The sequence below is a fragment of the Rhinopithecus roxellana genome, chromosome 1, assembly GCF_007565055.1.
Source record: "Rhinopithecus roxellana isolate Shanxi Qingling chromosome 1, ASM756505v1, whole genome shotgun sequence".
Lineage (NCBI taxonomy): Eukaryota > Metazoa > Chordata > Mammalia > Primates > Cercopithecidae > Rhinopithecus > Rhinopithecus roxellana.
In genome coordinates this window covers 65,276,294-65,292,558 of record NC_044549.1, presented here as the reverse complement: position 1 = coordinate 65,292,558, position 16,265 = coordinate 65,276,294, and the positions used below count along the sequence as shown (strand labels likewise).

General features: G+C 36.2%; 1 protein-coding gene across 1 annotated transcript in view; it reads left to right on the top strand.

Annotated features, from left to right (window-relative positions):
• LOC104680140 (contactin-3) overlaps positions 1 to 16,265 on the top strand; it is a 334,676-nt gene that overhangs the window by 78,275 nt on the left and 240,136 nt on the right. Inside the window, exon 2 of the mRNA XM_030938334.1 lies at positions 10,424 to 10,558. Coding sequence (XP_030794194.1) covers positions 10,504 to 10,558 — 55 coding nt within the window. The 5' untranslated portion in view covers positions 10,424 to 10,503. The remainder of the gene's footprint in view (positions 1 to 10,423; positions 10,559 to 16,265) is intronic.

The following is a 16,265-nucleotide window of genomic DNA, read 5'->3' as shown; positions in this document are numbered from 1 at the left end:
TGCCCCATCCCACTCCCAGCCCCAGGACATCTATCTGTTTGAATGTTGTCACTGTCTTGCAGAACTGAACACTGCACCCTTAGCTTTCCTAACACGGTTCACATGTGAGCCACACTGGGTTTCTCAGAATGTTCCTTTTGTCTTCTTCAGTAGGGAGCTCATCTTCCTCTGCTCACACCCTTAACCACTGGGCTTCTCCAGCCTTGTCCCTCAGCCCAGTGCTTTCTGGGCTTTCCCTAAGTCATCTCTCTCACTCTCATGAATCACCTATCTGGCCTAGATTTTTCCACTGTTCTGTGTCCCTGTACTTATCTCTTTCCTTGTCTCCTAGGTAAGCTGACCTTTTTTCTCTAAGAATTACCTCAGATGCTCCCTATTCTAGGATGGCGCTGTGATGTCCCCCATTTTCTAAATGTTGGTTGTATTTCCTGTCTATAACTGTACATGGAAGAAGCACCACTCATGAGATGTAACCCTAGGTCAGCTTTCTAGTCTTTCCTGCCCCTTATGGGAGTTCTTCTCTTAGCTCCTTTCCTGCTACAGATGAAAACTCAGCCCCACCCACTCCACTTCTGACAATGCTTGGGTAAGAAATAGAGTTTCAAGCAAAAAAAATTACAACGTCCTGTCTTATGCAATAGTTAAAAGGTAAAACTTGATTTAAAGGGAAAACTAATCTCCCTCCCTGGTGCTGAGCTGGTGCAGAGGGAAGGTCTACAGTTAAAGAGATAATGTTTTGGCTTCTTTTCTCACCTAGCTCACCTACTCTGCTTCCCCCTAACTCGGTAATTCCAATTCTGCTAAGTATTTTGCCCAAAAGAGAAGAAAGGAGACCAGCAAGTTCAACTTGATGGATCCCGTTTTAGTGGCTTAGTGTCATGTCGCTTTGGACTTGGTAGAAGTGCAGAACTGGTGTTTTCTTCCAGTGGTTCTTTCATGGGTTCACTTGAGATTCCAAAACACTGGGGATATTTCCCCCTCAGTTCCCTGAATGTAGTGCTGCATTCTCCCTCTTCCCAGCCCCAGCTAGCCACTTCCTTCTTTCTCAGCCCCTACGAGTCCAGAAATACTCTAGCTTTCCTCTGTGAGGTCTCTTTCCCCAGAAGGAGGTTCTCCTGCTCAGGATGTATAATAACCATATTCCTCAGGCGCTTACCCGTGTGTGTCTGGCACACAGGAAACGTCATGCATTCTGTGCCCCTAACATCTCTCAGAATCCTTTTCCTTCACCAGTTGCAACCCTCTATTTGGCTCCAGCGTGCTCTCATTCTCATTTAGTTGTCTCATTTAGTATCATCCCAGACCACTGCATCCCTCCAAAGGCAGCTCTCTGTGGTCTCCTTGATGTGTAACCTTAAAGTACAACTTAAAAGGAATACCCACCTTCCTCTCTGTGAGGAAGAGTTCTTTCCAAAGACACCCCTTTCTCAAATCCTCTACTTAGTCTCTGGACAACTCTGATGTGAGTGAGCCGTGAGAACCAGGCAGATGGTTTTACATGATCTCCCTTAAATGTTTGCACTTCTTTCTGGCACCACCCTTTGGGATGTAATACCTGCTGAGTCTTGGTGGTCCAGGAAACTTTGCATGAGCATCCTGTTACAGACCTCTGTCTTCCACTCTAGAATCTCTTATTAAAATGTAGTATAATTAATTATATTTATGGTCAGTGTGCTACTTGAGAGTGTAAATGCCTTGAAGACACGAATTTATTTTAAAAGATTCTTTCTCTGTGCTTGTACCTGACACGCTGCAGGCACACAGTGAATTTGAGTTTTTCCCCAAGATCACTCTCCTTCCATGATCATGAGGTGAGGAACAGAATGGTCTGGGCTGGTGTGCACGGTTAGAACTCAATGTTGAAACTCTTTCTATTTCAGCCAAAACGTTCTCTTTGTACTTTTCATTTCATTTACCCTTTTCTACTCAACTCTCACAAAAGTATTGTTTACAGATTTTTCACATTTTATCATTTTAGGAATAAATTGTTTTTTTTCTTTTTAAAAATGTTTCATTTCATAATTTATACCACTATGAACTCTAGTGTAATAAATGATTTTACAGATTTTTGTGGCACATAACTGGGACATTATCCTTAGTGGTAAACTCTCAGTAGTGTCAGAAAACCTTCAGAATGAGACTGGGGAACCACTTAAATAATAAGTAAGTTATTTTGATAACTATATGAAGACATTTTAATTCTAAAATCGCGTTTATGGTGCCTACATACATGTCAGGCTAAAACAAAATTGATTCTTAGAGTTACCACCATGTATTCCCGTTTGTAAAGAGTTTCTAAAGAACACATGACCCAGGCAGCTGAGGTGGCGACTATGCAAAGAGAATTTCAGTGCCACGTGTTGAGCTCTGTATTGTTTGAAATATTTTAACCTGGAAGATATATTCCTTTTCTATTGTTAATCCATTGTAAAACTTTAGTAATGCTTTGGATAATAGATATATGTACACTGAAGAATATTTAAAATTTTTGAGAGACTGTATAGTGAAAATTTGTATCTTTCTATTCTCTATTCCTGACCCCACAGTTTTCCTCCCCAGAGATAACTGCTTTTAACAGGTCTCTTACGCCATTCAAGAACTATTTTGTATAGTTACAAATATATATGCTGTATATACACTATATACAGCCAATATGGAGACCAAAAAAACCCATATTTCTTTTGCAGACAGTATTTTGCACCTTATGTTTGTGGTTTACTGTGTCTTTGAAGTGTTTTCATTTAATCCCAGAGAGAGTTGCTGCATTCTTCTACATTCATGCCTATTGCAGTGATGGTGCATTACCGCAGTGCATATGCTTGAAATCAAGCAGTGGAGTTTTTATGTCAATAGTCAAGTCCTTTCCCCTTACGGAAGAAGTAACTGACATTAAACTTTCAATTGCCAGTTATATTAATACAGACCTTTAAAAATATATAAAATATCAGGTTATACTTTATGGCTCTCTAATGATCTGATTACTTAAGCATTCTATTTGGTATCTATTGCGTGGGGAAAATATGTTGTAAGTACACAGTTTCTATCTTTATTTCTCTTTGATGGATTTGTTCACCCACTTGTGTCTCTATTTCTTTATCTGAAAAATGGGAGTGATAACAGAAAGATCCCCATAAGTGGTTGTGAGGATTATAGTGGGTTAATATATAGGAAGCACTCAGGGCAGTTCCTGGCACATAATGGGCACTCCATAAAAGTTAGTGATTATTACATTACTGTTTTGTTTCCTTCCTGGTATTGCAAAATTGTCCCTGCAGGAAAGCATTTATATTATATTATGTTATTAAGCTATTTTTAAATCCTAAGTAAATATATGGTGGCAAGGAATGTTATTATGTAGACTCAGGAAAGGTACATTCTTCATGATCATATGAGGAGGTCTGGAATCACTTCCCATTGAATCAAAGGGAAGGAAAATCTGCATACCCTTTATAATTATTTAAATTCGTCTTTGTTCATTTTGTTTTATGTTTAGCTTGGAAGATGTCATGGAAAATAATGTATCATAGAAGTTGCTTATCATTTAGTTTTCCTTTCATCATTACATGTAGTAAGACCCTAAAGTCTAAGTTCCTTTTATGTGTAAAGGTTATTTTTAGGGAAAATATGACACTTAAAAAATGTTCCCAAAAAGCACCTTAGATTTAGCTACCTGGGAACCTTGGAAAAACATTAGACAGTGATGTTCTCGAACCGTCAGGGATGAAGACTTGCTTTCAAAATCCTGCAACACTGTTGAAACTCGGACTTGCTCTTAAACAAAAGTCTTGTCTTGAAACACGCGACAAGCGACATTATCGCATGTCAAGTACAAATAGTCATCCATAGTTGCGGAGAGGCTTGTAAAGCAGTGTGACCTGGAATTGGCCAAGTAATTTGAAGTTTAAAGCAAAGCAAGAACATTGAAGCAAACCCTTTGTCAAGTATACTTAAAAAGTGTTGACATGTTGTCTAATATTTTGAAGCATATCGGTTGGCATGATTAGGTAACTGTGTCTTGTCCCTTTAGCTTGCACTTGGTTGAAACTAGTGGAACCAATTGAAAAACAGTTTTGTAATTTTTTTCTGGCATAGCATCAGCGATGTTGGTCTTTCCAGAGAAGATCTCTTTGAGTTGAGGACAAATTGAAAGAAGCTCTGAAACCAACACATAGCATCTCAGAACGTTCTGGCAATATTTTTGTGTTGCCGCCCCATCTACTGCAATGTACATACAATAAGAGCTCTGATTCTGTTTGCTGCTACTTATTTCCACTCATTGCTAGAAGACCAGAAGCAAAAATTAACAGAATGTCAGAGATGACATGCCTCACCATATAAAAAACAATGTCATAATTTAAACTTGTTTGTCAAGTTTTCCAACAGTAACCTCAGGAATATTTGTTCCTTTGAACAGGATTTTCCTTCTCTTCAATTTGTATAGTTTAGATTTATTTCCATTGTCATAAAATTTTCATTAATTTATGCATGAAAAATAAGCAGGAAATAAATCTTTGAATATACACACATGAACACACATATCTATATAGGTATACACATACAAATATATACATATGATTCCTATGTGAAAGAAATTATTTTTCAGTATAATAAAGCATGGAGTACACACAAGTTAGCTTGTGTCTGTATATGTGCATTTGGACTACAGAGATAGATGCGTTCGTAGATTTGGCTGATTCTAAAAGGGACCTTAACATACGAAAGGTTACAAATCACTGTTTTTTGCAGATTATCATCTAGTAGGAGAGAGAAGCCATGATCTAAATAATGCAATAGAAGGTGTTGGAAGTGTCAAGGGTCAGGGAAGAGAATATCAAGTGCTGTAGGTGTCCACGGGAGCCCGGAATGACTTCCAGCTGGCGTTCACCCTATTTGTCCATTGTTCTGCTGTCAACACAGACCTGCGGGTATGGAAGGTAACATCAAACTGGGCACATTATATTCTTCTCTCTTTGCTGCTGAACACTTGTGAAGTGCAGGAAAGATGGGTGAGCTGGTTAAGAATTTTGGATTTGGAGCCCAGAGTTCATGTAACTTTTATCACCTATCTGGCCAGTTTTCAGCAGGAAGGAGGCAGGGTCAGCATGCAGAATGGATGAACTACATCTCTGGAAGATGTGAAGCTTGTGGATGAGTGAATGAGTGAGTGATTATGAATGAACAAATCGGTTATGTGATGCATGATTTCTGATCTGGCAGGATACACAGTCTCAACAAGCCAGTATACTCATTAACTAGTTGACTACCATGCTACAGTGGTTACATACCATGAGAGTGAGTTAATGTAAGTTCTAGAAGATTCACAGTGCAACACCCATAGGTATCAAACATTTATCCATTAGTAATTCAATATTTTACTATAATAAATGTCTTTAACCTACTCAAGTTTTTTGTGAAGATTAGGAATAATATATATTTATAAACATAATTTGTTTCTAAAGTATCAAAATTGTAGATGACTTTTTGTGGATGCAAGAGAGGGTGGTGTACTAAGCAATCCTTATGGTTAAAATTGCTGTAGGGTTTTTCTCTCTGAGAAAGAAAATGCTTGTTAGGTACATGTTATCTGAAAGAAATGTTGCCAAATCATTCTCACACCTAAACTTTCTCCACGTAAAGAAATGTAACTCTCAGCATTTGCCAAGATGATATTCAAGGTTGTCTGTATACATTAAAAATAATAAATACATATCAATATTTCATGATATCTGCAGTCTTAGTAGCAGTTTTGTAAAGTATATGACAAGCCACAAATGGTTTCTTCCTTCTTTTAGAGCAACCAGGCACAACTATTTAGAGCATTTTTGGTTTTGAATCCAAGGTCTAGCATTTTTTAGCTCAGCTGACATTAAGAATAGATAGTACAGTTGTCAATATGCACTAAATTTGGGGGCTATTTAAAGATTGCCATGAGAACGTGTTGTGAATATATTAAGCTTTAGCCCTTAAATGCAAATGTCTATTAGCAGGGAAAATTCTAAAGGGTATCTATTTTTTCTTTGGCTTAAAACATTCCTGTGAATAGAAGAATATTCTTATTGTAGCAGATGACATTTTGATTTGTATTTGTCTTGCTTCAGTAGCTTCCTTTGTATTTATTTTGGCTTTGTGATTTCAGAAGTGGGGAGAGCTTTAATGCGACCCCCTCTCCATGATGATACTTGGCAATGCTAAGAAGTCAGATTGTGATTGTATTAATTACCTTCATTATTTATAAAGTCAATGTCCTACTTTAACGTTGATTAAAAATAAGCAACATAATTTAAAAAAAAAATCTTCCTGAATGACATTTCTTTTTATCTTCAAACTTCATACAGTGTATGCATGTGTGTACATATAAATGAATATTATATGAGTATTAGCATATCTTTTCTCTTAAATCAAATTCTTTGTCTATTGTTTTCTAGTTTCTAATTTCTATGAATTTGTGGGTGAGAGTAAAATTGGTATGTTGCAAAATGTGTTCTCTTTTCATCTTGTTAAGCCAGATACAGATTATAATATTTCTAATTGGAATGTTTATTTCAAATATGATTATTTCACCTCCCTGATTAAACTTGCAGTTAACTTTTCAAGGGTTTTATTCTGAGACTAATACCCTTAGCCAGGCATACAAGACTGACCACCGTACATCTGCAGTCTCATTTCATACCATGCTGAGCTTTGCCATGTGTATTTCATCTCTTTAGTCTTCTTTGTGTTCGTGCAACCCAAGACCAAGAACATACCATGAGCACCTAAGCCACAGGGCCTTTGCGTATTCTATTTGCTATGCTCAGAGGTGATTGTTAAAATATTTAACCAGCAGTAGGGCATGCATACTGATCAATCCAAAGTGACATGGGCTAGAGTGGGATTCTGGAAGCCCTCTGCTGAGCCTTTTGCTTGTCTCCAGAGAGGTGTGGTGGGGTCCTGGGACAGCATGGAAATAAGTAGTAGTTGATGGGAGAGTAGTGTCCAGACATTAGCTACTCACAAGCCTATCTGCCACCTCATAAATCCACACCAAGTACTTGTCTACACTAGGAACATTTCTTCCTTCCCTCACCCTGCAGCACATACACACACGTCATTATGTCATCTCTTCTTTTCTTCCTCTGTACCCCACTTCCTCAGAGAAGTTTTCCCTAACCTTTCTGATGAGGAATGCTCTCATTTAGGCTTTCTTAGAAATGTCTACCCCTCCACTGTACCTTTCATGTGGGCAATTTATAAATACCCCACACTCATTTAAACAAGGTGTCACTTGAAGTAGTTGATGCACTCCATGAGTATGGGAATGACATATCCCATCATCACCTCTACCTCCCTCTAGAATCGTAATCCCAGCACCTAATAGGTACTCAATAAATTTTTGTTGAATGAATGAGTTTTCAAAAATAATTTAGAGCTTCTTGGAACACATTTATATGTTTTAAATATAACCAATGTACATGTCATCTTGGGAATGGATTGTTGGCAAGATAACATTTTTTGAAAACAATCACCGTCTTTTATGCCTTCTTATACACTTTCCTGAAGTAATTTTCAAATGGTGGCCAGATCCCATGCTGTGACTTATCCTTTGGTTCTGGTAGAAATGCTTTTCACTCACTTGATGTCCAGTGCAAAGATTTAATCTCCTGAGTGACTCAGTCATTGTTTTTAAAGCTCAGCAAGAAACATTGCTTGAAAGCCTCCTGTGAATGAGTACTTGGAACATTAGAGAAACCAGTGATGGGTAAATGGTTGTTCTACCTTCAGAGTTTTATCAATCAATCTAGTAATTTACTCCTTATCTTATTTATAAGAGTTTATAATATTCTCTTTTCCCATTACAGTATTAGGACACAGACCATGTATTTTTTTTTCCAAATGACATAGGGCAGAGCTTCATATATTTATTTGAATAGTTTTTGATATTAAAGATGAGGATGATAATGGCAAGGTTACTGCACAATTCTTTGCTAGAGTTTCCCCTTCCTTTCCTGAAATTCCCAACTACCTGTTCTTTTTAAGTCTGTTATTCTGTTATTGCCGAATTCTTTCTAAGTTAGATTTTGTGTATGTACTGGATAGCTATAACTTCTTTGAGGAAGGAAGTACCAATTCAATCAACGTACTCCTCAAGACTTTGCAGTGGTTAAGTCTTACCCATTGTCCCTAGACTTTAGTGCATGTTACTATCATTTTCTAGTTTCTCATGAGTCTTAGACATATGTATGTATCAAATTAACATATCTCATGTTTCACATGCCTTTTATGACTAGTTAGCATTGCATTTTATTTGATAATTTAAAAATTATTGATTTTCCAGTCTATCTGTCTATATGTGTATGCATGTTTGTGTGTGTTTCATCTTTCTCCTGATTTTTGGACCACAGTTTCTTCAAATACATGATTAGAAAAAAAACTATGGCTGTCAGTTATAAATTAAATCTAATCTAGAATGACTTCAGTTATCATTTAAATTAGTAATTGAAACTAATTATGGACACAGGATATGTCATTGATTGAGCAGAAGAAGGAGGAAGGCAAGATACCTGAGACCCTTTGGTCCAAGCAGGGAAAATCAACCACTGGAAAGGCTTGAGCAGTATAATGATTGATTGAGGTGGAATGTGTATTTCTCCCTCGTATATTTAAATTACTCAATAATTTTGGCCATCAATCACCTGGGACCTGATGCTATTAAAAATAACTTCAAAAAGCCTGTTTTCTATGCACAGTGTAGCAGACACTACATGTGCCCTACTCATCCTCTTGCCTTCATCACTTCAGTGCACACACCACTTTTAATAGCTAGTATATGCATTTCTTTCCTTTTTCTTTTTTTCACCTCTGTAGTTATGTACTTCCCTAGTAGGAGGTTACAAGTACTGGGCAGTTACTACTGTCATGGGAATTGGTGTGTAAATACCCCAGCTGCCTTGCCCCTTTGCAAGAATAACTCAGAGATGACTCTTGGATGACTCTTAGGCCTGGGTTCTATAGGAACTGGACTTCCAGTCATCCATGGTGTTAGTAGGCTTTATATTTCACCCTTTTTAGGCTGTCTTCCTTTTCCTGTATTACTTCCCCATCTTGACTGTTTTTGTCTTTCACTTCCCAAGTAAATTACTTGCACTTGAATTAATTTTGTCTTATTTGTGTTGTGGAACCCAAACTGAGACATGCAGTTTGCAGCAGTGGGGATATTGAGTGAAGGTTAAAGATCAATGGTACTACTGTAAGTTGTTAACCTGCAATTCTTAGAACAGTAGTTCTCAATTGTATTTGCACTTGTTTCAGATTCCAGTGGACCTAGAGAGAGTGATGCCTAGGCATTCTAGCCACAATTCTATCTCTTATATTCTACCTAAGAATATATATTAGATTGCAGGCACCCAAGAGCATTATTATAGGAATGATGACTTAACATGTTACTTTAAGTACATATTTTTCAAGTTGTCATATTTTTATTATTTGATTTCTTATTATTTGGGATGTACATAATATCTGATTGCATATGCCACATGTCAGGAACCCATTGTTGGGAACCACTGTCTACAGGAGGCTGAGTTCTCTCTTTGGGTAAGTGACAACTAAAACAGCTCAATCAGTAGCAGCTGCTGAATCGGAGAGTTGTACCTGTTCCTCACTAAAGCAGCAGACTTTAAAATCATTAATTCCCTGTGTGGTACCAACTGAATTTTAGGAGTCCAGAGATTCAGGTGTGTGTATCACATGTACTTGATCATCAACCATGCAGCTTAACTAGTTTTAAGGGCCACTCAAAATGACACAAGACTTTCACATAATTATTTCCTCTCAACCAATATATTCAAGTTTATGAAAATTAAAGAAAGCAAAAAAGAAAATGGTTTCATTTGCAAGGTTTTCAGACTGAACATTTTCTACCATTAGCATTTTAAAATCTGTTTTACACAGCATATGTAATTGGGAACTTTTGGCAATTGTCTAAAAAAATAGGCCTGAGATGGACGTTGATAATGCTATCTATAATTTGCATGCTTTATTAGGAATTCAGAAACTGCAAAAATTAGTGCTTCAAGATATCTGCTTATTTGACTCTGTTAGTTTTGCCAGAATGCTATCGTTAGAGAAAATTGAATAAGTTAGAATTTTAGGTTAATGTTTTCTGTCTTGAAATTATCTGGCAAAAGTTTTAATAATATATTAAAATTTAATATTTTAGTATTGGTAAACATTTCAAATTCTGTAAGATCGTTTCCATCTACCTATGAGTTACATGTTTTTTAAGTATCTACATTTCAAGCATCCTCTATTTTGTATCAAAACAGATTTGTTTTATCTGAGGGTTTTCAGTATCTCCAAATGATAAACAGTTTTTACGAAAAGAGCAAAATTGCTTTTTTAAAGCAGCTTTTTAAAAAACTAACTTCTTTGTACATATATTTTACAGATTAAAGGATTTACCTGAAGACAAAGCATTCTATTCATCAGAGACTGGACAAGAGTTAATCTTGCATTTGGCAATTAAAGATGATGTTTCCATGGAAACAGTTGATCCTGCTTTCATTCATTGGCTGCTTAGGAGGTAAAAAAATCCTGTATTTTCTAAGTTGAGGTTAAAAGTATACTCGAGTCATATGCTTGCATAATTTTCAGATGTTGAAATAAAACTCCACCAATAGCAAAGAAAAACAAATGCTTTTCTCCCCAAAAGAAAAATTTAAATTCTCTAATCTGATAATTGGGTTCTTATTCCTTCCCTTATTTTTGTAAGCCATTTTTATTTCCATAGCAAATATAATGACATCTGATATTACAGATCTACTGTATATTATGCTTTGGTATTATGAATATAGCATCAAATTTGAGCATGTTAATTTGTGACCTTTTTTTCCAAAGGAACTTAAAGAGGCGAGATCTCACATATAAAGGAGCATATAAATTTAAAAATTGCTGGTATTTTCATGTTTTACTTTCAGCAAATAACTTATCTAAAGGACCAAAACTGAATATAGATATAATTTGCTTTTTTAATTTTGGAAAATTTGAAATTTAGAACAAAGTAGAAAGAAAAAATGAAAAAAATTCTCATCTTTGACACAAAACAACTATTACAAATCATTTGTTGTATTTTATTTTGTTAATTTTATTTTACTTTCTGGAGAAACAAGTGAAAAGTTTTTTTAAAAATAGTGTATATACAACTAACTTTTTGTTTATTTTATTTTGTTTTCCCTCTTTTTATGATATTCTCAAGCACCAAAAAAGCTGAAACAATAATAGAATGAATGAATACATCTGTAGGTATCATTGAGATGTAGTTATTGTACCATTTTACTGTATTTCTTCTGTATATATGTGTATATGAATGTGTGGTTTTTCCTTTTTTTTTTTTAAATCTATCTGCTTATTTTGGTTAACTCATTTGAAAGTAAGTTATAAAAATCATCACTCCTAAAATTCAGTACTCATCTCCTTAGAAGACCACTTTTCTACATAAACATAATTTCTTCATGATACCTAAGGATAACAAAAAGGTAGCTCAAGACTTTTCTAAAAGAAGAAAATGAGTGCGGAATGAGGCCAAATGGAGTAGTCAGGTAAAACACATGTTATTTAAAGACATGAATAGATTGGAGTAGACTTTTGGGCTCTTATGTCAAAGTTCAAACATGCTTCAAATATTTACGTGATAATATATAGCAAGGATCCATAGTCAATAATAGTTACAGATTAAAATCTTTAACTTTTAAAAGAAAGATGTTTTTTATAGTTTTTATAGATTTTTACTGTGATGCCTCAATTTTGTTTCTAAAACATTTTCATTGACTGCTACTCATCTAGCGCTGAGGACAAAAGGAATAGTCGTTTAAAAATTTCTGACTTTCAAATGGGCTTTGGAAAAAGTTCAATATAGGAAAATATTTTATTCTTGGAATCTTTTCTTCATTTATAAAGTTTCAAATATAATCTCTGTTTTAGGAAAAGGAACAAAAGTGACAGAAAATATACTGCAGCAGTATTACTGTTTATGATATTAAATTTTGGAAAAACAATCTTGAAATTTTCCAAATAGTTGAGGAGACATTCACAGAAAGACATACTCAGAAGGAGGAAGACATACTCAGAAAGTAGAAAGGTAGCAAAAGAAAATGAGATCAGCTTTTAAAAGGTTTCACATTTTTAGTTGTAATTTTCCATTATGTGCAAATTGTATTGTGTTTCAGCATTTTTGAGAAATGTTTTACATATTTCTGAACAAATATATAGAAAAAGCAGTGTCCCCTTTAGTAAGATATGAAGACATCATGAAGAATTTAAAGGTCAACTTATTCTCTAGATATGGTGGTAAAAAAGTTATAAGGATTTGTAAGGGAGAATTGGATTTACATGTGGCAAATTTATGTAATTATATATATTTGCATATATATGTACGTATGTTTCCGTGTGTGTAATTATACATGTAATTATATGTAATGTATTGACCCCTGAACTATATATTTGCCTCTTTAGGGAGTTAGAAAGGCAATGGAGGCCTATGTCCATATAAATATACACTTATGCCTATTATAATTGAGACTACAGATCATACTATATGAGATAATTTAGATTACCTTCATGAAATCATTTTTTAAAAAATTATCAATACTGTAATGAAGGATAAAATACATGGTCACCAAACAGAAACATTGGCTTACTTTAATATTGTAGATTTAGTCATGGACAATACATGTCCACAAAATTCACATATTTGGGCTGCTTGTTTTCACAGTGATAGTTGCAATGTATGCAAATACAGCCCAAGACTACTGACACACATCTTCAAATGCTTTCAATCATAGCATTCATCCGTTCTATGTCATGCAAGTGTGAATGAATTTTTGTACTAGTCTTCCCTTAATAGTGATTAAGGAATGCTTTGAAAGCAAAATAAACTTTTCAAGTTCTTTCTGAAATGGTTGAGGAGTATTTTTCATTTGGTGGTTTTAATAACACCACTATTATAATCACTGAGAAAATGATCAGGAATGCCTCTGGACTGCATTTAATCTCAAAGCAGATTTGGAACTTTGTGAGTTTGTGGTGTTGGATGTGGCACTTCGTGTAAGCAATTGCCACAAACTCAAATGGCTGTCGTTTCTTCTGTAGTATTTGTACGCAGTGTAATGTGATTTAATAGCATTGATACTGGTGGAATGGAGATGTCACTGATCCCTGCTTATAAATCTTGACATCCTCCATGTTTTTACAGATAAACTTATTTCGAATTATCCCCTCTATTGCAGCAGACTAAATCTTGAATTGCTTTTCATTTATACCATCTAAATCTTGACGGTTTATCAGAGTATGCATGTGAGAATCAGTAAAAGATGCAAACATTGTTGGTGTATTTTATTCTTATAACCTTGATCATTGATAACTTCACATATTGGATATTTTGTAAGCTTCATGGTGACTAAGAAGGCATGTGTGGAACTTAAAAAAAATTACATTGCAAGTGCTATTAGAGTTCAACAAACATATAAGGTTAAATACAACCCACAATTTTATTTAGTTCTTAAAATAGCAGTCTCAAAAGTATTTGTTGATTAGTTAACTGACTCCTGCAAATAAAGTGTTCACTCAAATGAATTTAATTGACTGTTGCCTAAGTGTTAAGCTGTCTTAAAGTACTCATCCCATAAAAGTGTTTCTAGATACCCCTGAGCAGGAAGTCTGTTGAAAGCAAAAGAATAGAAGCTGGTATGTTCACAGGGGGTGGGTATCATTGCAGGAGATCAAGACAGGGAGGTGTTTGCCTAGTGACAGCAACCAAGGAGAAGGTTTAGGGATGAAGTATGGAGAGTTAAATGAAAGGAGGCACGCCAGAACCCAGGGTGAAGTGGGAGAGCTTACAAAAGATTGAACAGAGATGTGGAAGGATCTCTAGTGCAGCGGGAGTATCATGGAAATTGAGGAAGCAGTTCAAGAAAAGGGAGAGGTGGAAGAAGAGGATGTCTGAGGAAAAACCAGTGAGGCTTGTGAATAGGAAGCCTTGAATTACTGGAATGTAGGGCTTTAAAGGGGGAAGAAAATATATGAAGGTCCATAATACTTTGATAAAACTGAATTATACTTACTTACATGTACGTATGTATACAGTTGACCCTAGCACAATATGGGTGTTAGTGTTACTGAACGCAGTAACTGAACTGTCTGCTTTCCTGGTGCAGTAAAGCCAAATATCCACACCAAGGCTTTGTGGTGGGAGAAAGGAGAGTGTTTATTTGCAGGCAGCCAAGCAAGGAGAATTGGGCAACTCACACTTAAGACCTGACCTCCTCAGTGGCTGATAAGCAAGAGTTTTTAAAGGTAGCAATAAATTTCAGAAAAGCAGAAGTTACAGGCCAGATCGTAAATCAGTACGTGCAGGTTGTACATTGGTTTTGTCCTAAAAAGGTGGGATCTTGAAGCAAGAAGAGAGGGAGGTTACAGTCCCTCTCCTAGATGGATTCTGGCTCTCTGATTTGAGTTTGGTTAGGAAAGTGAAGCCTTGTCTAAAAACTTGGAGTCAGCAGAAAGGAGTGTTAAGTTCTGGCCTGTGGGCATGACTTCCTCTGGGGCTCTCAGGAATAAATTTAGAACAAGGAACTGTGATCAGGGTTCCAGTCCTCATTTCCCACTTATCTGAGGTCTGTATGCCAGAGGGTCCATTTGATAAAGGTCCCTGTTACTGAAAAACAGCTCAGGAACATATATTAAGATGTTGCCTTTAGTTTCTAGAGGAGCCAGACATATTGTGACTCCAACTTCCTTGGCTATTGTTTCAAGCTGTTACTATGTTCTTACTTACCAAGTTGCTCATTTACTTCTCAGGGCTAGTTCAGTGCCTGGAATTTCCCTTGAAGGAACTCAAGATTTTTCTTTACTTCTCTTCTTGGAAAGGCTTGGCAGGACCCTAAGAAGGGTCTCTGCCCCATCTTAGTAGGTGTGTTGACCATCCCTCCAAGTAGGAAAATCTGCGTACAAGTTTTAACTCCCCCAAAACTTAACTATTATACTTAGAGCTGACTGTTGACCAGAAGTCTTACCAATAAAATAGTTAACACATATTTGGTATGTTATATGTATTATATCCTGTATTCTTACAGTAAAGTAAGCTAGAAAAAATACAATGTTATAAGAAAATCATAAGGAAGAGAAAATGTAGTTACTATTCATTAAGTGGAAGTGGATCATCCTAAAGGTCTTCATGCTGATCGTGTTCACATTGAGTAGACTGGGGAGGAAGAAGAAGAGGGGTTGTTGCTCTTGCTGTCTCAGGGGTGGCAGAGGCAAAAGAAAATCCATGCAAATGTGGACTTGTGCAATTGAAAGCTGTGTAGTTCAGAAGTCAACTGTATTTATGTGCATATCTGTGTGCATTCCAGGCCTGCTCATGTTGTAGATGACACAGTGGGGTCTAGAGCATTTCAGGTACTTGTTCAAAGTCACATTGCTTGTTATTGACTCAGTAGGGCTTTTTCTAGACTGCCAGAATTTTCATCTAGGGGGTTTTCGACTGCACTAAGCCTTTTATCAGTATAGTGTGTTGTACATTCTTTTACAGAAAAGAACCAAGTGGTTCCTCCTTGGTGGTGGGTAAGGGAGACTGTTGATACTTATCAGTGATTGGGAGACAGATGTGCATGTGCACGAAGACCTGAGTGAGCACTGAGAGGAGTTGAGGAGAGTTTTTGCATGAAGACCTGGGTGTGCACTAAGAGGAGTTGAGGAGAGCTGTCTTTTGAAAATATCTCTGAAGATTTCAACTTCTAAGTATTCTCAAGGTGAAAAGCCTTAAGTGAATGGTCAAACGCTGAACTTCCCAGGAAGGATGGATTGCTGAAAGGAAAATGAATTCTTCCAGATAGAGTTGCTTCTGAGTCAAAAAAAAAAAATTGAGGGTTCATTGAAATCAACTGGCTAGGAATTTCCTTGGCATGCCAACTGGCTTAATGGATCAGAATTTCATTCACAGTGTAGATATTTGATATATTCAAGCCCTGGCTGCTGTGTTCACCTACCTTGTTTTTTGCTCTTGAAGACTGTACACTGCTCTTTTGGAATGAATAGTGAATGCATACTAATGGTTTCTTGCGTCAAATAATTCTTGCTGACTTATTTCACCCACTACTGAGTGTTCGGGAGATTGGGTCCTTAAACAGGATGTGCATTTCCTTTATAGTATATGTATGCCATCTTGCCAATAATGATATGAGTTTGATGGTATGAAAATGCTCACCAGTGTGGAAAGAGGCCATTTCCTTATG